This window comes from Cynoglossus semilaevis, chromosome 1 (genome assembly GCF_000523025.1).
Source record: "Cynoglossus semilaevis isolate Cse_v1.0 chromosome 1, Cse_v1.0, whole genome shotgun sequence".
In the NCBI taxonomy this organism is placed as follows: domain Eukaryota; kingdom Metazoa; phylum Chordata; class Actinopteri; order Pleuronectiformes; family Cynoglossidae; genus Cynoglossus; species Cynoglossus semilaevis.
Window position 1 is genome coordinate 32700672 of NC_024307.1, and position 24144 is coordinate 32724815.

The 24144-nt window shown below is 37.7% G+C and overlaps 3 protein-coding genes and 1 non-coding gene across 4 annotated transcripts in view; all 4 read left to right on the forward strand.

Annotated features, from left to right (window-relative positions):
* Positions 1-4322, forward strand: part of dock11 (dedicator of cytokinesis 11) — a 47468-nt gene extending 43146 nt beyond the window's left edge. The window contains exons 50-54 of the mRNA XM_008327512.3: positions 74-284; positions 1738-1928; positions 2046-2146; positions 2216-2354; positions 3149-4322. Coding sequence (XP_008325734.1) covers positions 74-284; positions 1738-1928; positions 2046-2146; positions 2216-2354; positions 3149-3238 — 732 coding nt within the window. The 3' untranslated portion in view covers positions 3239-4322. The remainder of the gene's footprint in view (positions 1-73; positions 285-1737; positions 1929-2045; positions 2147-2215; positions 2355-3148) is intronic.
* Positions 4323-5427: 1105 nt separating this feature from the next.
* On the forward strand, positions 5428-12575 carry LOC103391290 (uncharacterized). Its single transcript, XM_008327499.3, has 10 exons — positions 5428-5656; positions 6816-6958; positions 7811-7967; positions 8201-8294; positions 9458-9612; positions 9687-9814; positions 10155-10290; positions 10812-10911; positions 11698-11785; positions 11874-12575. Exons 1-10 carry the CDS (start codon positions 5599-5601, stop codon positions 11967-11969), a joined length of 1155 nt encoding a protein of 384 aa, XP_008325721.1. The 5' UTR covers positions 5428-5598; the 3' UTR covers positions 11970-12575.
* A 1472-nt stretch (positions 12576-14047) lies between these two features.
* il13ra1 (interleukin 13 receptor, alpha 1) lies at positions 14048-20863 on the forward strand. The gene is made up of 10 exons (XM_008327478.3): positions 14048-14440; positions 15412-15560; positions 16626-16749; positions 16834-16933; positions 17288-17490; positions 17698-17828; positions 18737-18866; positions 19247-19349; positions 19435-19501; positions 19870-20863. Exons 1-10 carry the CDS (start codon positions 14368-14370, stop codon positions 19963-19965), a joined length of 1176 nt encoding a protein of 391 aa, XP_008325700.1. The 5' UTR covers positions 14048-14367; the 3' UTR covers positions 19966-20863.
* Positions 20864-22148: 1285 nt separating this feature from the next.
* trnar-ucu (transfer RNA arginine (anticodon UCU)) lies at positions 22149-22222 on the forward strand. Its single transcript has one exon. It is a non-coding gene; the product is annotated as a tRNA-Arg (tRNA).
* Positions 22223-24144: the final 1922 nt, after the last annotated feature.

Sequence of the window (24144 nt, forward strand, 5' to 3'; positions counted from 1 at the left end):
GACACGCAGGGTTCTATTTTCATTGGCTGTGCAGTTGACACACGTGTAACCCGGGCCGCTTCTTTGCCCACAGGTCAACCCCAAAGACCTCGACCAGAAGTTTGCCTACGTCCAGGTGACCTTTGTAAAGCCATACTTTGAGGAGAAGGAGGCACCAGAGACGAAGAGCGACTTTGAAAAAAACCACAACATCAGTCGTTTCGTGTTCGAGACCCCGTACACGCTTTCGGGCAAAAAGCACGGCGGTGTTGAGGAGCAGTGCAAGAGGCGAACGGTGCTAACAAGTATGCAAATAACATTATGCACAAAAACAACTAGGAGATGGTTTAAAAAAAAAGAAATATATGTGCAGCTCTGGAAGGTATGACCACTATTGCCACCGTTATTTATGGGTTCAATTCCCAGAGACACCACATCTCTAATGGCACCTCTCGTGGCCACCTGTGTCGGTTGCAAACACTCACATTGTACATTTCTCCATTGTGGGAGGGTTAAGGGACTCAATTATTATTATTATTAATTTTATTATTTAATATAAATATAAATATGTTTAACTTAAACACTGTATAATACAACAGTGCAAGCTGCTTGTACAAACCATTTTTCCTCATTTTCAAATGACCAACTATGGCCACTTAACCCTAACAATAGACATAAATGGTTGTTTGTGTGAGATCATTTTTTTTCCCCAGACATATCCATGGCCCCTAAGATGGATTATGGACACACAAAAATTCATATTTTGAACCTTGTGCTCTTCCCCTCTGTGTAACGTTTCTACATTACTCACCTCTTATAAAATGTTTTCATATTGTTTGTTTCTTGTTGTTTGTCAAGCCACAAACACTGTGCTGTTTTTGGCTTGATTTGAAGGAACACATCATCATTGACACATCATCATTGACTCATCATCATTCTTTCTTTTTGCTAACACCTAGCCAATCCATGTCGTTTTTTTATTTGAATTTTTAGAATATCTTCCAGGTGAATTGCGATCTTATAGTTCTGTTTAGACTTGCTGTGATTCCAACAGCCTTAAACCAAACTCTGAATCACTCGTTCCCTGTAGCAACTGTTATGTAAAACATGTAGGTTGTATTGTTTTCTTGGTCTGTAATGGACATGCTATAACATACTCCAAGTTGAAGTGTTATATGAAAATAAGTTCTCCAAAATCTGGATGTCATGAATTAAGTAAATAGCATCGATTAGTGTGGCTTTCAGATATTCAGATTGTAATAGAGAGTGAGCGGTCTGTAGGTAAAGGTTAATGGAAGCAGACAGCCTCTCAGCCTTCTAATCAAATTGAATGCATTACCTAATGTCTATTGTGAGTTTTTTTTTACATTTGACTTTAAAAATGACTTTTATGAGGGGTCTGTCAACTCTGGTTGTACTCTATACGTCGGCACAGAGTTACTGCGGGCAGTGGTGGCTTAAGGATGTAGACTTGGGTCCAGAAGGTTCCAGTCCACCAGCTGCCAAGTTGCCACTGAGGTGCTCTGAGCATGGCACCGTCCCCAGACACTGCTCCCCGGTCCCTAAAGCTGCCCACTGTTCACTTTGGTGATGGGTTAAAAGCAGAGGTCACATTAGGTTGTGTGCAGTGGTGTCACAATGACAAGTAGTTCAATCACAGATCAATCCCATTTGTTTACAAGTTTACATAAAAAAGATTAAATGTAACATCTTTCATGATGACCGTGCTGCTCATTAATTGTGGCCCTTCATCTCCAGCTGCCTACGCCTTCCCGTACGTGAAGAAGCGAGTGGAGGTGGTGGGAGAGAAGCAGGTGGAGCTAAAGCCTGTGGACGTGGCCATAGATGAAATGAAGGCACGTACCGTGGAGTTGACCAAACTCTGTTCAAACCAGGAAGTGGACATGATCCAGCTCCAGCTCAAGCTGCAGGGCTGCGTGTCTGTGCAGGTAAGAGTTTGGTTTGGCACGGAACCAAAATTCCGTGAGTCACCAGAAGAAAGTGTGCCAAGACTTTCCTTGGTGTTTAAAAAAAATAAGCCCTGATCTGTCACCGTTTTTGTGCAGGTAAATGCAGGTCCTATGGCCTATGCCAGAGCATTCCTTGATGACAGTAAGAGCAACCAGCCGGGGAACAGGAGAGTAAAGGATCTCAAGGATATCTTTAGGTACGCTCTCGCATCTCAACCACCACTGCTTGATTTGAACTTGAGTAATGTGTGCGTTTCCTCTTGCAGGCGCTTTGTTGAAGCCTGTAGCATGGCGCTTGACATAAACGAGCGTCTGATCAAGGAAGACCAGTTTGAGTATCACGAGGGCTTGAAGACAAACTTCAAGGACATGGTCAAAGAGCTCTCGGAAATCATCCATGAACAGGTGATCAAATTGGGCTGCGAAATATTGTGTACCTCAAATGCTTCAAACACAAACCAGTGGTTTTTGTACGCTCATGGTGAATCACTTAAGCCAGGCTTATTGACTTAATATTGACTTTAAAAACCACATTTTTAAAATGAGCCCCAAGTGATGAAAATCACACACATTTCTATCAGTTTCACAATGTTTTAAACATATTCATATATATATATTCCTCTAATTTGGTGCGTTTCTATGACTAGTATACCTCCTCTAATTTGGTGCGTTTCTATGACTGGTGTACATTAAAATGACTTATCTGACCTTTCCTTTCCTTACCATCAGTTGAGTAATATTGTTGACTCACGCATTTCTGCCTTTGTCTGGTTGTGCATACAAGACTTGTGACCTTTTAAAAAGCTAACAAGTTTGATTTTCTTTTTCCACTCTGCTGACGTTTAGCTTTAAGGCATCAACAGGTAATGCGATCCATAAGTGTATTGTTGTCCAGTGAATTTGTGTTCTACTGCACTTCTGTAGACAGACACTGTACGAAATCCAAAGGCTTGCAGAACAGGAACATTAAAATCTACCTCAGCCCAGGAGAAGGCAACAGCCAAAAGAGATACTTGTTCACAGATCAGTATAACAGTTTAAAAGCATTGATTACATTAAAGAGTCCATGGTAATATGACACCTTTTCAGTGTTTCATGCATGTCTTTGATTATAAACCACATTGTTGGACCGACCTGTCATAGCTGTGTGTGCGTATGTGTTGCCTCACATCCTTTTTGTTTTTCTTTCTCACATTCAGATCTACCAGGAAGACATGATGCGCTCACTGTTGCAAAATTCACTTAACGTGTTTCGGGCCATCAGTGGGACAACCACTGAATTGGGTTGATCATGTGCTCCCCTCCAGCCCCAGACCTTGATGGGATGATAATGGGGCAGCTCCCACTTTGCAGTCCTACAGATTATTTTAATTGCCTGCATACAGAGTTGGCCACAGCGCTGGAATGACAGTTTTATTCTTAAAATCTACCACAGTTACATCTGCTCAAGCAGGTACTGTGAATGTGTTTTGCTGAGTCTTGAAATGATCCACTTTCTCTCAGCCTTGGGGACAAATTGCAGGATTGTCCGTCCTTCAAAGAAGGATGGCGAGAGGGAACTGTTGCTCTTTGGTTGTGTTCTGTCTTCTCTCTGCACTGTCCTCCTCAGATCTACGCAGGATGGAGCATTGACTCCACGTTGAATTTTCCACACCGTTATTTGGTTTCTTACATATCAAGTTTCCGCTACCAGGGGGACAGATATATAAGTGGAAAGCACTGGAACTGTTTGGCAAATGGGGGATAATTGTTAATAGCCTGGCAGTCTGTAGCAACCAACAAAGTCATGATAACAGTCTAACAGTAGAACTGACTGAAGCTGCTCCAGCCAACATCATAAACACAGTAATCCTGACAAAGCTGATGTCAGTAATTGCCATTAAATTCCAGCCTGTCAACAATCATTGATATAGACATCTCATATTGTCTGCAGACATTTTAAGTAATTTTAACGACATGCACTGATTTTTTTTTTCTTTACAGTGTGATTAAACATGTTTTTTTTTTCTTTTTTTAAACTTTGGTGCAGATCCAGTGCCTTTTAAAAGCAATTTCCCTTTTTAACTGAGGCACCCCAATGTTGGTTATTTAGTTTTTCACAAGTGCTACACTGAAATTAGCAGATGGATGAAAAAAATATTTAACGCGTAAATAAATGTAAATAATTTGCTGTAAAATGATTTGTGTACCCCTATATGTTTGTATGTACTGTATGTATTTAAATTTGTAATATTTTGGACTATGTTCAATCCCAAGAATCCCTAGACAAGTTTTTTTTTCTTTTCACTGCATTGTATACTGCAGTGCTGCTGCTTATTGAGACTTACTTTGTAAAGCCTTTTTCAATAAAACCTGAAAAACTAGGCCTGACAACCAAGTGCCACTCCTTGTTATATAATGCCTCTGCTCTATGGAAATTGGACTTTGCAGACCTGCCTGTCACACTTGATCTATAAAACTCCAGGGCAATGCTTGGAGATTTGTTATTATTACACGCTGCACCATATACAACAAATGTCCATGGAATATTTATAAAACAAGGCATCACACATGGCTGAGGGAGTGCCCCAAAACAAGTTAGGACATGGTCTTAGATAAAGTCTGACAATCAAGATTAGAATGTATTTGTTGCCCATATGTCTCGCATACTTATAGTAATATATAAATATAGCAATATAGTAAAAAAAAAAGGATGTTAAATATTGCCTTGTTGGCTTACAAAGAGCACCTTGTTAACAACAAATACTATTTCACATAAAACAAACGAATGAAGCAGGTTAAAGTAGGACAACCAGTATATCCAGTGCATCCATGTTTCTGTGTATTTCCACCCTTTTTATTGCTACGTAAAGTCATTACCACAGATAATCAGCTTAATGATTCACAGGCTCATTTGGATCCTGGCAACTTCCTGTAGAAATGGAATAAAGAGCTACTTATGCTTTAAGATCGCAGTCATGCAAATGTGTAAACTGGTGCAGCCTTTAAAATAATTGCTTTTGCCTACACACATTACCAAAATATTCCCAACAGTCTGACTTTTTTTTTTACCAAAGATTATTATTACTATTATTGTTGTCGTTATCATAATAATTTGCTTTAAGAATCCATTTTATATATATATATATATACACACACACACACACACACACACACTTGTGAGAGGTCACATTTCGTTGTGTTAAGTGGCGTGCTGTGATACGTAATTCACATTTACTATAACGAAAAAATACATCAGTGATTATTATTATTGAAAATGCTTGTGTTGACAAAACTGTCAGTAAAATTAGTCCAGTAAACAGTTCGTTCCGCAGTTTTCCATGTGAGCCTGTGATTTTTCCGGCCAAGCTCTTCAGCCTCTGTGAGGGGAGTGATGAATTCACCCGTGGCTTTCCAGTCATTCCCTTTCTCACTGTTACAGTTACAGCTTCCCGCCCACTTCTGCACTAACACTGTCCCTTTGCTCGTTCTCCGTGACGTCAGCAAAGCAAAACATCGAGGCTGGGATTCAGAAACCCTTATCGTTGCCCTCCATTACATTGGTTAGGTCACGAAACGTTGGAATATTTTCTTGCCTTTTTCAGCGTTTGTCGTTTTTCTTTTAACAGAATCATTTTTAAAGCATGTAAGATTGTCGCCTGTGAGGAAAATGACTGTTGCTGTCCTCACTTTCATCGCTTTTTTAACCGTTTTCCATTGCAATGCAGGTAATAACTAATATAGTTCACTATTTCTGTGATTGATTTGATTTAAGTGTTTAAAAAATATAACTTAAGGTAAAAGCAAAAACGAACTAACCATGTCTATGACATATAGCTTTAATATAAACATATGGTTTAAATGCGTTCAACAGATTTATTAAAACAACCAATTTCCCAACAATTTATTTCAACTACAATTGAATGCCCCCTGGTGGTCTAAAGATAAATAAGTACATGAATAAGTACATTAAGGCGACGAAATGACGGGTCGGTAAAGTGTGAGTTTAATGACCGAACTGACTCGATTTCAAGTTTAGATTTTGAGGAAATGTTGTCCCATTGTTAGAGTGACATTCAAACTTTTGTCAATTTAACTTGTCAATTTAGTCGGTGGATAAACAATATTCTCCATGTTTTAACCGTTCTGCGTTTCTGATTTCTGTTTACTCCTGTCCTAGTGCGATATTTATGTTACAAAAATAGCAACAATTGTTGGAAGGAAACACATTATCTTCGTTTATCATCCTGCAGTCCGACTCCATCCAGTGGCAAATTGTCCACATATTTTCTGCAATTGTTTATAAACACAAGAGCAGTAAACTCCCTAAAATCTTTTCCTGTGTGGATAGAGCTGTAACCAGTGTATGAATGTTCAGGTCTTCGAGTGAAGCGGGGTTATAGCCTCGTTTTTATATACCTTACACACTAGAAACAACACAAACTATTCTGTAATATCAAACATATCCGTGCTAGAGTAAAGTGTTTCGCCAGATCTGTACTGTTTTCAGACCAACGGCGACGTTTGTGTCGTATGTACAGTATATTTATCCTATTTCGCTGGCAAAAATAAATAAATAAATAAATAAAAAGACTTGGAAAAGACAGATAAGTTTCACAATTCCTGCATATAAACTGTTTCTTTGTGAATGTGATTTACAAAATAGCATGGACATTTAGTAGGTATAAACTGTTTATAAAATGTATTTAATGACGCTGAAAGGAATTTAACCTTCCAAGTTACTAATGGTAAAGGTTGAAGTTTATGATATATCATCTGTATAAGGTGAACACGGATCCATTGGAACCATTTTAAAAGCACATCGATTGAAAAACATATATGTATGAACTTGTCCGGTGACACCACTTGTTCAATCTGATCCAACAGATAACCTTCCTCCACCGGAAGAATTTCACTATGAGTGGACTAACCCCATCACTCTGAAACTGATTTGGAAGGAGCCCAGAAATCCACCAGATAGCTGTGAGATCCTATATGAGGTCAAATCTTTACTGGATAACTCGACCAAGGTAAATAAACAATCAGTGTTAACAACTAAAATCATATGCATTGTACTTTTAATTATGTACATACCAATACCAAGTACCACGATTGATACTAGTTTAGGTTGCATGTCAATAACTATGCAATGAACTTGAAGGCTGTGTTACATATACAGGTATCACAGATATGTTGGTGTCAGCGTGATGTGCAGAGTTTTTGGATAATTTCAGGTTTTAATTTCTTGTTATTAACTTAAAGCTAATTCAAAAGGATTCAGATCTTTCTTATATGAAACAGAAAATATCCAAAGGGACACTGTCATCACATTAGACAACGCATCAATTAAATGATGAAATAAACAAAAATAATAAAAGTAGACACCACAGCTAGCTGTGAGCAGAGCGTTTGCACCACGTTAGCTCGTTTCAGTTGAAGACACTGTCACCTCCAACTCAAACTTAAACTGAATAGCATTTTTCTATGTTTCAAAACATCAACACACAGCTTTGATCAAATTATTTTCAACAAAAAGAGACTAATAAAAATAAACACTGCATCAATTCACACTGCTGTTTAACTAAGAAGTGACATTAGCATATTTAGCACTAAAACACAGCTTCAGGTGTTTTATTAAATTGCTCGTATCATATCAGAACAAATTACGATAAGTCCTGCTCCTGTGACTCGCTGATGTTAGAATACTTCCAAACTGCATTGTTGACCCACTTAAATAACCTACTATATTAGAATACTAACTATAATTCTAACTAGGAGTAATAATCATTTAAAATATATTATATAATAACAATTAGAAATGTACTGAAGAAAAAGCAAACTGTTGTCAGTACTAAAGCTTGTTGTGTTTTTTTTTTTCCTAGCGTACACCGGAGACATATTTGGTATACACCTGTCCTAGAGAAAATCTGAACATTGATCACTGGACTTACACCATTACTGCTGTGGGCACTAAAAACTGTAGTGCTTGGAAGAGCATTACACCTGTGACTGTAAATGTGAGCAGTCAGATGCCACAAGGTAAGCGCTAAAACGGAGGAAACAGAAATCATTTGCACATTTCTGTAAGTCATTTGGTTGCCTTTTTGGTCTTATTAACATATTTTTTAACATAATTTGGTTTTGTTTAAAATCTATATATATTTTTGCACATTGACCTCCTTCTACAATACATCTTGCTTATTTGTATTTTTTATTGTTAAGTTGCCCTGTCGAAGGAGAGGCTCACCATTACATGCTTTTTTTGCATACAGTTGACCTTGTGAAGGACTTCAGATGTGCCATTGATCAGGATGGAATAAACTGCTCTTGGATCCCTGTACAAGTGTTACAGAACCTGTCCTACTGGTAAGAAATTACACACTAATTACAGGCAATTAGTGTGTGATCACAATCACCTGTCTTGGGTGGGTCTATAGAGTGGAACCTTGGTTTTGAAATTTGTTCCTGAAATGAAAAGTTTGAAAACTGAAACAATTTTCTCCAAAGGAATCATGTAAAATGGAATAATCCGTTCCTGATGACTGCTAATTCAAACTATTGAATAAAGAATAAAGCTATAAATAGGAAAGGCAATTTCATTCATTATTACTGGAGCTGAGGAGTCATGATTGTGCAATGTTGGCTTCGCTTACTTTCAAATGATTGCCTTTAAATATCTTTGCTGGCCAACTGTTTTTTCTTGATCCACATCAATAGCAACTTTTCCACTTCTTCTAATGTCTGAGATCTTTGCTTGGTGATCACAGTCACTCCTTTGACAACCTTAGCTTCTTTTATTGCTTCCTTGTTCTTAATGATGGCACAAATCAACGACCATGCTAGGCCATACTGTAAAGGCAGATCTGAAACACGAGCGTTGTTCTCATGCTTTCCTATAATCTCTCTTCACTTCTGTTGTTGTTCTCACTACTTTTCTTTCCCATCGTGATTTATGAAATAAAAAAAATTAGAAGAAATAGAACAGTGCAAGAAATACCGGCAAAATCAGACAACAGTTCTTAGCATGTGTATTCCGAGTGTATCCCACACACTCACTCAGTGGTCACTTGCTGCTTGTATGGTATTGTATCTTGTTCAGCAACCTAGTTATGGTACGACAACTGGGGCAATTTTTGGTTAGAAATTTTGTTCATGAACCGAATTGTTCGAAAAGGGTGACGTTCGACAACAGAGGTTCCACTGTTTACCTCTCTCCCTCACTCTGTCAGTCTGTTCAGTGTGCTCGTGCCCTGTGCCATGCCTCGTAGTTTGTTCCTTGTTCCTCTAGCCAAGTGAGTTTTTGTTATTTTGCACTTTGGAAGTAAACCTGCTGCACCTGAAGAAAGTCTCCCTTGTAATAAATTTGGGTCCTCCTTGCTGTCACACTCAGTCACACTCTAACACTCAATTTGAGCCTAATGGGGAATAGGTATTTATTTTATAAAAATAAAATACTGATAATGATGGATTCATATTTGTCGATCATTAAGTAAGTGATTAATCATCACCTCTCTGTTTTGTCTTTGTAGTAGCTGCAGTTCTTCCGTCTGTGAACCGGTGTGCAATCAACCCTACAGCATTGAAAACAGGACAGGCTGTGACATTGACACTGATTCACCTCTAAGTGGCTGTTATTTCGAAGTGAGAAGTGCAAGTGAAGTCACCATTGTGAAACCTCACATTGGTAGGTTATATTGTCACATTTTTTAATATTAAGAACAACGTAGCACCCTTTTTTATCTGTTAAAATATCCACAGAATTGCATATACCAGAGCTGAATGTCACAGAAGAAGGACATAAGCTCAAACTGACCTGGACTGCAAAAGACGTTGGAAGAGATTGTCGGTTTTTTGTGTTGTGCTACACAGAGTGCGATAGGAACGAAGTGAGTGTTTCTTTATGCCACCTGGGTTGATGCACTTCCAATTCCCCACACCAAAAAAAAAAAACAAAAACAAATGAAAATGCTACAAGCTTTGTAATAAAGGCAGCACATTTAATCATGCTCAAATGACCAGACCACACATGTAACACACACATATAAAGCTTGCATGTATTTATTAATTAAAATTTCAGGTTTTTATTTTAGATTTTACAAAGAAAATATTTATTGACATGTATTTATTGTGTGGAAAAATCCCACTGTTTGAATTGAGGCACTGTTGTGACTGATTGAATGTTGTGTTTTCTCCTGTAACTAGATGACTGTGATTATACTTTTCAAGGAAGGCCTTAACATCACAGGGGTGACCTACGAAATGTTTTACAACCAAAGATGCCAATACACCTTTCGTACCAGAGTCTTGACTAATTCATTTTGTCCACCATACGCCAGCAAGTGGAGCACAGCTGTCACATATGGTAACTAATATCTGACCACAGTACTCACCTAAAGTATTGTAAAATGGACAATAGTGTTGGGAGAAAGCAAAAGTACATTCTTACGTTAGAAAAGCATTGACGTTATTTAATCCGGTTGTTTTGTAACATACAAGGGTGGAAAGCCATCATCCACACCAACACCCTGGTTATTTTTCTGTAGTCAAAATAATCCCACACGTCTGATATAATGTGCATAACTCTTCTTCTGCCTTTTTTCCCCACTTGGTCACATCCTTTTTCTGTAACTTGCACAGACAAAAACCAGAGCAACACACGCAGAAACACATAGGTGTTGTGTGTAATTTTTTTTGCTCCGCCTAATATCACAGTTAATTGTGATAGAATAAGCGTGACATCTCTGCATTCTTTACACATGTAATGAATTCATCATTACAACTAAATACAGCACTGTACCTTCAGCAAAAAAAGCTGGTTTAAAGATGCTTTTGGTAGGTATAATAAATATGTGTGTATTTGTGTGTGTGTTTTTGTCTTTTCAGGGATCAACAAGCTTCCGGACAGAACTCTGACTGTAGTTACCATCATCATCCCTATCATTCTGTTTGTCAGCGTCATTCTGTCCTGCTACTGCTTCAAGAAGTATGTAGCTAACAAGCAACTGAATGTCGTACTGCATATCATACCGCAAAAGTGGGACAAATCAAATATGTATCAAATATTTAACTAATAGACACTTACACTTAACATAAGGCATCTTCTTGGCCTTTATTGCTTCAAAACTCTACTAAACCTTGTTTCAGATTCAGTAATTCCTTTGGAAAATTTAATATTCTCAAGTGTCTCTGACTTTTCAACACATAAGTACAGTTTGCCACAATTGTGTGCAGTGGTTTGCTGTGTCACAGTGACAAGTAATTAACTTTCTCACTTTGTTTGTTCTTCTCATCTTCTATACCAAGTCACAATGCTGTTTTAATTAAGAGGTTAATAAGTTTAATAAGTTGTGTTGTCTTATTATATTTTTATTATTATTATTTAAGGAATCAGTGAATTACTTAACGGTAATACATAGGGTCTAGCCCTGTAAAACAACCCATAGGTGACCAAAGTACTTTACTTCATATAAAGTTAAAATTTTGTAAATTAGTTTGAAAGTTAAAAATATTCTTGTCGCCCTCTGGCGGTTTATCTTCCTTACAACAGCTTAAGTGTTTTGGTGTTTGTCCGTGGTCTACCAAGTATCAGTCAGTCTTATCAGTGTAAAATAAAGTCTAAAAAAAAGAAGACGAAATCATTGCGTAAATTAAATGCAACTACACATTTTTTGGTCTATTAAATTTAGTTTTACAATTTGAGTAGATGTAATTTTTACTGTTCGTGGTGTTTTCAGTCACATAGCTGATTTTGTGTCATTGTACTTTGCAGGCACAGTGAGATACTTTGCCCCAACACACCAGACCCATCAGCCATATTCAAGGAACTTATGGAACTTAACGGAAACAAAGAATATAAGGTATATTTCTGAGGCAATTCAAATATTTTAATTTAAACTTTCTCTCTCTGCACAAACTTGACACCACTGTACTCTTCTTTTTTTATAGTCAGAAGCAAAGAGACTGTACAGGCCAATGCCAGAAGTCATTGAAAAATGCAAAATTTCCATCATCGCTGACAACAGCGATAACAAGGTTTACTGACATTCCAGCTTTGGAGCAATGTTCTGCCATTGAAACATTCCTGCAGAATGTTTACTCTTTGGTGCATTAACACCAGACTGAACTAATTAGGGTATGGCAGGAAAAACTCCATGTCTGTAACTGAAGTTAACTGGACTCCATCAACCCCAAAATAAGGAATAAAGCACTTGGCTTTGTGACTTTACATGGCTGTGATGGGGTGGACTGCTGGGCCGTCTGTGGACTGATGGGTTTGGTGCCCGTTTCCCGTGTGACCTTGAAAAGGCTTATGCAGTAGAAGATGAGTAAATTAATGTCTTTTTGTGAAAAAGTGAATTACCTCATTTTGACTCATTGTATGGCATTGGCGGGTTAGCGCTGCTCCTGTGTTGTTGTTATCTTCTTTAACAGTCTGATGTCTGCTGTGGTCCCTCATGATCAGATTAACGGGCTGGGGCTGTTTCGACGCACCACTGTCTTTGTCTTCTGGACTTGCATACCTATGTATACCTACAACTGCTTACTCACAAAAGTGACTGTGATGTTGCCTGAAAAGTGTAACCGACGATGTTCATTATTTTGACTTAAATACACATTTTTTATATAATAAAGTAAAACTGACACCTTTGTGGAGTTGTTAGCTATGTAATGTAACTCCTACTCCATACCTTGTCAGGCCTGTTGATATTATGTGACTGTTGACACACTGTCACCAGTGCTATTACATCTCACTCCCTTTACCTCTATAAGTTTGTATTACATCACTTTGCAATTTTTTTTCTCTTACAAAAACTGTTTCTCTGACGGCTCTCACCGTTTTGGTTAGCTGGATGTGATAGAGGTTTGGCCCGTCTCCACCCCTCATAATAGTAATAATAATAAGAGGAATCAAATGACATAAAATATATCATTAAAATAAAACAAGTGTTACCATGTTAGATCTGAGCAAATATTTAGAAAGTCTTGACTGCTTATACAAAAATATGAATATGTTGAAACGTATATATCAGTTCCATACAATAGGGGGCGCTGAATCATATCGGTCACCGCACTGTTGGTGTTTTCCAAGAGTAGAAAATAACTGTTGGAGATACGAAATAGCACTTTTACAAATACGCCTAAAATTCTTGAAAAAGTCTTGGTTGACCTTTCCCAAACAGTAGTTTCGTTCTTATGCTGTATTTACAACAATAGCAATAGAGGCGAAAAAAATCTTGAAACGCCCATATCGCCTATATCGTAATATATATTACTTGGTCATTTTTAAACCACAGCCTCATTCCCGCACGCCGAGAGTAATTTTCGCACATTTCTCAATCCGGTCCTAGCGCTAACGCACAGTAGTAAAACAATCCATTAAAAGTCTCACTTTTTCAGAGAAATGAGAGTTACACCCCATGACTAGCTATTCCGGTCCCGATAAACCGTACAGTCGGTACCCACACATGGCAATGATAAGCTTGTCCGCCATTGTTCATAAACTTCTCTGCTTACTTCAGTGAAAATAAAGTCGTTGCTAATTGGACTTTGTGAAGTTCGGTTTTTCCATCTTCCTTCGCCTCAGACGCTTATCCGCCTCAATGCGCCGCTGCGGCCTAAATCGTTTGCTTCTGCACCATTTACATTGGCCGCGTAAGCGGAGCTGCCGCTCACCAAGCAGTTTTGGTGTGAATGGTGTGAAAGTGTAGGGCTGGTGCCCAGTGAAGCGAGTGAATGAGTGTTATGTAGCGCACAGTCCCACACTTCCAGTTTATTAAATACAAATAAAACTGTCCATCCATTTTCATCCGCTTATCCGTTACCGGGTCACGGGGGCAGCAGTCGCCACCCAAATCACACTGCACCGTACCAACCCCCCTGAACCTTCCTCCAGGTGGTGAGTCCACTGGAAGGTACCAACCGCCCTAACCGGGATTCGAATTTGCCCAGGAGGTGAACCCTGGGGTTCCACACAAATGACAGAGACATTGTCTCTGGGCCATAAAACTGTCCTATGAGTCAATGATCGATGGCATTTAAGAGGAACCTGAGCTTCCCTTTTGTCTCAGAGCAACTGCTTCATATCTATTTCATAATTTCATGTGGTTTTTCTTAGTCAGGTTTAAGGCTCTGGTGTTTTTGTACTGCTTTGAGATTATTTTGGGGGAGAAGGCAGAAGGGTGGGGTTAAATTGCTTTGACTCAATCTGCTAAACACCCCATGTTTCTTGTTACGCCACGTCCCTATGTGAAGATAAGCACCAACATTTGAGTCAACTCTTCTCGTTGACTTTGGAGGACCGCTACGCCGTAGTACGCAAAAATCTAAACTCCAGCTGGACTGTTCCGTAGAAAACACGCCTACTAGGCAGAAACGAAACAAGGAGAAGGAAATACACGAAGAAAACGTTGGAAAGCGGAGAATCCTTACATACAAAAACATGACGGCGGTGTTTAAAATTTTAGCCGTTTTGGTTTTAGGTCACTTCTTTTTAATTGCGGACTCACTAACAGGTAAAAACAAACACATGACATACAAATATTTGCTTTATTTCCCGTGTTTTTGTGAAAGCGATTTTACTGGAAACATTTCCTCACTCCTATGGAGCTTCCCCGCAATGACGTGGTATAACTTAAGCCTTTTTAAAGTACTAAGGTTGGATATAATTATTTATTTGTTTATTCATTATTAATATTTTAGTTAGTCTGTTCTTGGTTTTAAAATACAGTGTTTTAAATACGTGTTATAAACATCGGTTAAAGATGGACCTTGTCGATAGAACACATAATAACCGCAATCTATACATTTAATCTCTCTTTAAATTATTAGTCCCTCTAAAAATAAAATCAATATTACACATATTAATTTATTATTGTGCCGAAAACACTTTAATTTAACTGTCAGTGGGAGAGATAGACAAAGATAGATAGATAGAATATAGAATAAAAAATGTTCTCCCTGTCCCTCCCTCTTAAATGCCTGTTTAAATGCATGTTTGAAAAAAAATAGATACACGTATCTATCATTTGAGTATACAGTATGTGTTGCCTTGGACTGAGTAAAAGGATAATGATCTTGTTAAAAACGCATTCTCTTTGCATATAGCTAACAGCATACAGCTTTGTTTTATGATTTTCATATTGGTGGATAGAAGAATATTGCCACAGGTGGTTTGAGGTGTAAAAAGTTTGGGAACCACTGCTTTAAGGTTGTTGCTGTGTGAGAAAACATACAAACCCCAAACATCTGTATTAGAGATCTAAAATCTTCTCATATTCCTTTTTCTTTCTTCTGTCTTCAGCTCTTATCAGATTCTAAGTCCTGTAGCATCCCCACAGCATTTTACTCCCACCTCTATTGCTGTGGAGACAGGGGACAGTCAAATGAAAATACATAAAGAAAACATGTATTAATTAAGGCGCTGCTGTTGTCTGAACTTTTACATGTACATTTATGTCTTCTTTTTACCTCTTCTCCTCTAAAGGTGATGTCTTACTCCCACAAAATATAAGTGTTAGCTGGACCAATGATTTTAAGCCTCTGTTTACCTGGGTCCGACCACAGCAGCTAATGACAAACTGCAGCTATGATGGGGAGTTATACGTCAGGAACAACAAGGAGACATACACTGTTGTAAGTTTGCCTATGAAGATTATTACCATCTGTATGATTTGATCAAATTTGTATAATATGAACTGCTTGGGTTTTTTATCAGTTGATTTGGGGAAACATATAAAGTATGTACTAAGTACTATAGGATTCAAATAGCTATGGAAGCTTTATCAAAAAAGATGATATGATAATATGAAATAAAGGGGATTGAAAAGTTTAGATTTAGTTTGGAAATGCAGCATCACTTTTTGATGATATCACAATGATTTTTTCCCCCAGTACGATTCACTATTTTGTTTGTTATGACATTTTTGACGTCAGTAAGTGGCTAGTTGTCATAGTGGTTAACAACATTTAAAAGAAATAGATTCTTCAGAAATGTATGTTTTGAAATTGAACAACATGTGGTAACTGGTAGTCAACAGGGGAGATGTCTGCATGATTAGTAGTCCTACATAGTACAGCAGTCATCGTTTGCAAAAACTTCCTTTGATGTAGAAATGATAAATTATTAAATTAAATTACAACCCATTAGTGCTATGTTCTCTCTACTGAGAGACGTGCTCTGTGGCAGATAGACCTAAAAGCAGGACCATAGGAGATGGAGAAAGTTAAGTACACAAAGTTAAGTAGCAGGCCCAATCTGCTACAGCCAGAACTTTGGATGGGTTTGACTTCATCTGGCTATGTTTAAAGATAAGACCCAAAAAACTGACTGAATCAACGTGGACTTACGCCGATTGATCAAAAGTTAATTTATTCTCTTCTAACAAAATCCTTACATGACTTAGGTGATCCTCCAGATTCCGTGAATAAGTTAAAATATCGGCCAAATAGACAAATACAAAGCAGATGATAATGTTCCGCAACACATTGTTGACCAAAGCCCGGAAAACAGCCAAGGCATTGTTCAACCTGAATGGCAAAATAGTCAAAATGCCCAAGTGGCGTACTCTATTGAGAAACGAGTGCTGCCCTAAAAGGGATTGACAAAAATATTACAAATACAAGACAACACTTTTTTTGGTAAACTATCTGGTTGTTCTAAATGAGGTATTATGTTTTTTTTTCTTCTGGTGTATTCAGAACCCCAATGACGACCAAGTCCAAATTCTCTACACAGTAATGGAGGGAGGATCTCTGCGGTTTGTTCTTAAAACTGTCTGTGGCAAGAGGAAAATTGAGGCTGAATATAATGTCTCCTACCCAGGTAGTCTATATTATTCAAGTCTAAAAATATTTGGTTGACATGATAACTTGTTGCTTTTGTATTCACACTGCTTTATTCTTGCAGAGGTGCTAAAGAACTTGCTGTGCTATGTGTACTCCTCTACAAATACTTACTGCTCTTGGGACATAGCTAACCCCGAGGCAGAATTTAAATTTTTCTACAGGTATGTTTTTTTTTGTTTTTTGTTTTTTGTTTTTTTTGTATTTTTGACTTCTGTCTGTTGGATATTTCTCCCAACAGAGAGTTAGAGATAGAAAGATAGTCAGTTAGAAAGATAATCCATGGTTACCTCCATGCCAAAGATGTTTACTGTGGTCTGTTCACGCATGATACAAAAATCTGGGATTAGGAGCTAGTTTAAAGTGGAATAATCTCAGTATGAGAAAATATTGGCAGAGTCTTGATTGATCACACCAGGCAATCCTCTGTGACCATTTGGGAATGAAGTACACTCCTAAATATACAGAAAAGGCATTCAGTGGAACTAATCACCTTATTTTCTCCTTGGGTTTTTAAGGTTACTGCTTGAGGATGGCACCGCATCCATCTACGACCCATTGCCTCCATTACAAGAGTGCAGCTCGTACAACTACACAGGTGGACTCAGAACCGGCTGCGATATTCGCACTAAAGTCACACAAGGCATCACCATTTTATTGAATGGCACGGCAAATGGAACGTTTTTCAGAAACACCTACCATAAAACACTAAAAGATGATGGTGAGTATGGGATGGACCCACTGGTGTTAGTGTTGTGTCTACACTGTTGGGGGAAAAAAGAGTGTTGAAATATGTCTTACACATCCTCATTTACTGTCATTGGTAAGGAGAAGTTGGTATCTGACCTTGTGTGTGTGTGTGTGTTTACAATTCTCAGGAAATATTAAAGAAATACTGCTCTAACATGCTTGTGGCTTCCATTTATAGTGAGACTGCCTCCACTTAAATGGACAGTAAAAAAGACTGGAAACAAATTCATCATCAGCTGGGTGCCACCTGATATTGAATATAATTTTGGAATGTACGAAATTGACTACACCGAGTGTAATAAAACAAGGGTAAGTGATGTCATACTTATATTTACTTATATTTAAGTGATGTCATACTTATATGCATATATATGTGTGTGTGTGTGTATATATATATATATAAAACAAACGATGATTGCAATTATGGTTGGAGTCCAAACAACTTGCTTTGTTTTTGTTGTGTCGATGCAAATCCTTGAAAAGTAGCAAAAGCCTAAAGCTAATAGAGCAAATTTAGTAGTTTGTTAGTAACCAGCTGCCTAAATGAAAAATATTTAGCTGGTGTTAGTTTTATTTTTCTCACATGCACAGGGGGTTAATTTGATGGTAAATCCAATTCAAATATTTGCCGCACAGCAACATAATACCAACAGCTCTGCCACAAAGACACATCAGGTCACACATGCCGAGTCAAAACAGAAAAGTGATGAAATGCCCAACTCAGTGTCAGAAACGTCTTCACTAAAACAAACAAGATGTCGATGTTAATGCCATATAGCTTTCACAAAAATCTTTGGCAGTTTTTGTAGTATACCTTGTTTTTGCCTCACTCAGCGATTTTCATGCTGGCTTCGTGATTTTTCCTGCAGTTACAGCAATTTCTTTAAATAGCTATAGTTTAGGCCATTTAATGACTACATTCATGCTCTCATTGGGATGATCTGTCACCATTTTGAGGATACCTTATTGTCCTTAATTGCCATCAACAAGTACTCTTTATTCAGAATATAATAATGTCATTTCAGGTTATTCGCTGCCCATAAAACTAACAAACCTGGATTTACTTGACTGGAAATAGTCTTTTTACTGTGCAGATTTACTAATAGATGTAGCTAAGACTAAACTACATTTGTGAAGCTACAGCTTGGGTGTGCACCCATAGAGCTCAAGTTGGTTACAATCCAATACAGTATAATAATTCTTTTTTTTTTTCACAGGTAAAACAAATTGAACATTTGATCAGTACCTCCACTGAGCTGGAAATTGAACCTCACTGTGAATACCGCATGACAATCAGAGCCAATTACACAAAGTTTTGGACCCCACCCAGTGAGGAAAAGTATTTTGGTATGATCTTTGTCTTTCTGTGTTTTTATGCCTTTAGAATTTAAAGTCTACCGTTTTAAAAATGACCAACTTTTATAGGAGTAAGAAATGAGAAGCAAACAAAATATTATGGAAACACAAAATGTCTTAAAAAGTAACTTAATTATGATTCATTCTACAATGATTCTTCCATCTGAGTTTGATATGTAACTTTCCTTTATTAATCTTGAGGACAAACAAAATTTATTTAATTCCTCCATTTTTGTAGTTGAATAATTTGCTTCCACCCAGAGGCTAAGAACGGTACTGTGACAATTAGAAATGCACTTGGTTGAACAGGATGTGTTTTTTTCTGGAAGAACTGGCTTAGAGAGTAGTCCTTACTTTACTGATGTTTTCAGCTGCAGATGCAGACATCGTTCAAAATGCGTTGGTGTTTGCAGCTGTCATCATCCCCTTGATCTTTGTAGTGTTGGCATTCGTTTCTCTCATTTATTTCAAGAGGTGAGTGTGAGTTTGTTTCCGCGTGGCTCCTGGTGTGGAGTATGTTCCCCTGTTTTTCCTCTCATATTTGACCTCTGTTGTGCAGGATCCAGGAATTTATTTTCCCCAAGATACCAGTTCCCCGAGATCTTCTCACAGATATTTTGGACAAGGTAAGGATGGCACTTTGACTCTGCAGTAGTAAACTTGTTGTTATTGTTGAGCTACTACAAAGGTTGGTATCTTACCTGTAAACATGTCGATGTGGCACAGACTCCAACATGAACCCACATGTTTGAAAGATTTGGATTTCAAAGTCTGTACCTGCTTCTGACAGTTTGGTTCTGTGTGTGTTGTTAAATAACATTATTGATCAGTAAATGGTAACCAGTCTGCATTCTGCTGGTGAAGCTGCAGGATGTTTAAAATGTGATCATGACAGTTTGATCTAAACATTACAATACATAGGAGTCTAAGGAAAAGTGTCATTTATCATTACTTTTATACAACGTCTAAAAACTTTTTTTTTATTGTTTCTTAGAGTACTGTCTCCAAAATATACATTCCAATAGTGGAACCAGAGGAGAACTGCAACATTATGTTAGTGATGGATTCCCAAACCAAAAACCCACGTTGATATTCCGCAGCTGCAGCGCAGACCCTGTCCTAAAACATTCCATCCCTATCACCAATAACAAAAGTGAATTTGAAGGCTTCAGACATTACAGACAACCCCCTTTTCAGCATCAAGAGTAGCCGCTATTATTCTACATTGGATATGTTTAATATTTATGGAAAGAATGATGTGGAAGAATATATTACTAGGTTTTCCTATTTGTGTCCAAAATTTGTGTTTTTATTCTGTACCAGACAAAATGAAGACCCCAGCCTATTGATGATTGTTACTCTGTTTGAATGAATGTGTTTCTCTTTTACGGTCTTTGTTCCTGAAACGTTGCACAAACTCCAACTTTGTCCACTGGGATTGGCTTCAGTTGCCCTGTGGATTTTTAAAAGGAATTCTCAGAAGTTTTACCTTGCTGACTAAGATGAAAATCCTTGAGGACATCTCCTTCTTCCTCTTTCATTTCTTTGTTGATCGACTATATTACCTTTTCCTCTTATTGATTCCATTGATACCCTTTAATGTCTTTCTCTCACTTTCTGTCTGACAGTTTCACCACCTCCAGAACTTTTTTTGCACTGAAAAATGTTTTTAATATTAGTCATACATCAGGGCCATTGTCCTACTGGTGAAAAAGTCAGGGTCCACACGGACGCCTCTTTGATGCTATCTTTATGGTATCTAAATGTTATACAGTCATAGGATTAATGACAAAAATAGTCAAGAGTCAATAACTGTTCTTTTTGTTTACTGTTTTTATGCCTTGTCTTTTTTTTTAAATGTATGAGCCTTTTTTATTTCATTCTGTACAACATAAGTTCCCTGGTCAAGAAACAGGAAATCTGTTGTTTTACATTTTGCACACTGTAAATAAATAAAATTGAAAGTCCTAAAACTTTTCATTTTAATTTTGGCATTAAATACTTGCTGCTTTGCACTTTGCAGACTTACGATCATAAAACTTTGAATGTCTGAAAACTTTACTGAATGTAAAATATTGGTGGATATCAGAAAATGTTGCCTCTGACATCAGGTAGTGGCTGAAATCGGTTACGTTCTCGCTCTCTCTCTGAGTGAACTTGATAGGTGGGACCCAAAAGCAGGATAACTAAACGAACAGAAATTCAGTGAACATCCAAAAACTCCGCAAGAAGCAAAAAAACAGAGTTACTAAGTTACTACACAGACAACAAATCGTGGAGGTACGGTAACTAGATAAGCTAATTGATTTACCACTTATTACGTAGGGAAACGCTATAGCGCTGGTTCCTTGGCAAGGTGACATTTAAATACACCTGGCTCCTGATGACGAAATCAGAGGCAGGTGTGTGACGCCCATCAACGGGAGGAGAAATGCGCAGTCTAACGTCTTTGTAAGTGGGCAAACATACACATTTCTTCCCCTCGTTGTGTGCATGAGTACATATAGGTGATTATGTTAATGTGATCAAATCAATAACTTGAAATGTGTGCATTTTTAATTGTAATATTTTATACAAGAATACATGGAAAAGCCACATTCGTCCTGTCTTTGACTTAGAGACACTATATTGACACAATGATGCAATCGTGGTGTAACAACGCAAGACTCCGTCTTTAGGGAGAATAGTTAATAATGATATCCGATAGAGCATTGTAAACAACGATTTGCTTTCACCTTTCCTGTCTCTGATATATGGGGGGAAAACATCACGCCTAGCGCAATTGTGTATCCCCCGCACTGTTAATTGTTTATTTATTTTCGAATTGCCTGTCAAAAATGGGGGTATTCTTTCATACACAATAATTATTTTATTGTAAAATCCTCTAACCTCATTGTAGTCCAATATTAATCCTTTTACAAACTCCTTTTGTTTGTGATTAAAAAAGCATATTTTCTTTAAACGTGTCCTTGTTTTGTAGTTTCAGAATAAATGTCTGAATTATAACTATACGCAGTTGAACCGTCTGTAGTTTCAGAGACGTTTACTTTGAAAACCAAAGTTGCACACTTAGTTAGTTGTAAAACACTGATTCGACTGACATCAAGACTCCCGTTACCGCCGCGCGCAGAAACAGCACCATCTAGTGGCCAGCAGTGGTAACGCAAACATGTCGGCTCATAGTGGTCCTGATGCTGCAGGGATGCGGAGGGGAGCTGTGTTGAGAGGATGTACAGTCACTAAACAGTACCAGGCACAAATTCTGTCGGCGCAGTCTCTGTGGCGCAATGGAATAGCGCGCTGGACTTCTAATCCAGAGGCTCCGGGTTCGAGTCCCGGCAGAGATGGGTCACTCTGTGTTCCGCAATGCAGGCTTGCGGTTATTTTTCGCTCGTCGTTACGTTTTACACAGAGATGTTATTTTGAACGTTGTACAGCAAAGAGAGAGCTGCGGAATTTTAGTGATGATGAGAAAGAGTACAAACAACTCCACCATTCGTCGCTCGTATTCATACTTCTTGGTTCTGATCAAAAATCAACATTTTGAAACAATTCAAGATAATTCGTTAAAAAACATTTAAATTATCCAAAAACCATTTTGTTTAAAACAATGCGGTATTTTGGGTTTGCTATTTTTATACTGGCTAATGTTTATCGTTGCCTTACCAATGAGGATAAGCTATGGATTTTGGCTAAAAAGAAATATGAAGATTTGGAATGTACATTTTAATACCAGACCTCTGGTGTAAAATGTTCTCACAGTTCTCAAATTAAGGCGATAAATGAAGACAAAATAACATTTAAATAAAAAGTCTCAGAAGTATGTCTTTATTTTAAGACTGTTCAGATCAGTGCCATCATGTATTATGTGTTTATTGACCCTTTACGTCACAGGATCTGGGGAAACGTAAACATGCCTTCAAGGTTTATTAAAATATCTATGTTAGACAATGAAAGACATCTATTTGGTGATTTCTATATTCTAACACATATGACTTTCTTTCCAAGTTCTAAGACAATAGTTGCAATACTAGTGTTTTCCAAGTTCTAAGACAATAGTTGCAATACCAGTGTTTTTAGATAGATGTATAGATGGATAGATAGATAGATAGATAGATAGATAGATAGATAGATAGATAGATAGATGGATGGATGAATGGATAGATAGATGATTCAATTTTTTACGAAATCAGAATGTGCTCTTTTTATATCCCCTTGTGTGTATTTTAAAATATTTCGTCCTCTTGTTATGAATGAGCTCTTTCAATGTCGCTTTAGGCCCTGACCACTGGAGGGCGCTGGAATACCACTATTCTATGAATGGCTTCCGTTTGGAGCAAACCGTTCAGCGTCACTGCTTCGATCCATTAAACTGTAAGCAGTAAGCAAACCCGGGAATGTGTTTTGCGTTGCTGTGTTATGCTGTGCTTTAAAAAAAATAAAAAAAATAATTTTCAGTAGGAGCCATCGACATTGAAAAAAAAAAAAAATTTTCAGTAGGAGTAGCCATCGACATTTAAGTGACATCATCACGAAAATATTCCAGAACATTTCTTTTTTCTTCTTCGTCTCAAATTTGACACTTCTTTAATTCACTAAACACTTAATGTCAGTTGTCGTGAAAGTGAACGTTAACATTTTACAACACAAAAGTGACGTCAATTGACGTCACTGTACAGCTAAGTATGTCTGGCACAATGTTCTTTAAGCGTCACTTTAAACTTTTAATTAATTTTATTACCCTTTGCCATCGACGGAGAGAGAGAGAGAGAGAGAGCAAGGAATGCGCCGGTAATGAGAATATGATGTCAAGTCAGAGAGATTACAGTTAGTACCGGAACGTGCCATTTTTGTACCGAAATTGTAGGAATTCCTAAATTCCACATCATCGACAACACGCTGCAGTAATAGACTGCTGCGAAGGAAATAGATAATATTTGAATCGTTTTTAGTTTTGTTCGATCATCTATATGGGTCACAAAATGCAAATTAACATACAAAACTGTAATATTTCCTCATATCCATTTTTCCCTCCTGACCCATGTTCAGAGCAACAAACATATTACACTGAACACAATACCGGAAACAGTGCCGAATTCCCTTGTGTGCTTCCATACTTGGTCACTAAAGCAGATTCTTATTCATAAATGCACAGTTACGAATTTACATATCAAAATTTCCCCTTGAGCTAAATTAAGCTGATCTAAATACTTTTAAGTTAGCTTTATTTTGAAGACTGTGACCGGATGTGTGGTTTCCCGTCACCACA

Coding starts and splice junctions, on each gene's coding strand:
- LOC103391290 (XM_008327499.3), top strand. CDS start 5,599: ATGACTGTTGCTGTCCTCACTTTCATCGCTTTTTTAACCGTTTTCCAT. Junction 7,968..8,200: donor GAGCAGTCAGATGCCACAAG/GTAAGCGCTAAA, acceptor TTTTGCATACAG/TTGACCTTGTGAAGGACTTC. Junction 8,295..9,457: donor TTACAGAACCTGTCCTACTG/GTAAGAAATTAC, acceptor TTGTCTTTGTAG/TAGCTGCAGTTCTTCCGTCT.
- il13ra1 (XM_008327478.3), top strand. CDS start 14,368: ATGACGGCGGTGTTTAAAATTTTAGCCGTTTTGGTTTTAGGTCACTTC. Junction 18,867..19,246: donor CAGTGAGGAAAAGTATTTTG/GTATGATCTTTG, acceptor TGATGTTTTCAG/CTGCAGATGCAGACATCGTT. Junction 19,502..19,869: donor TCACAGATATTTTGGACAAG/GTAAGGATGGCA, acceptor ATTGTTTCTTAG/AGTACTGTCTCCAAAATATA.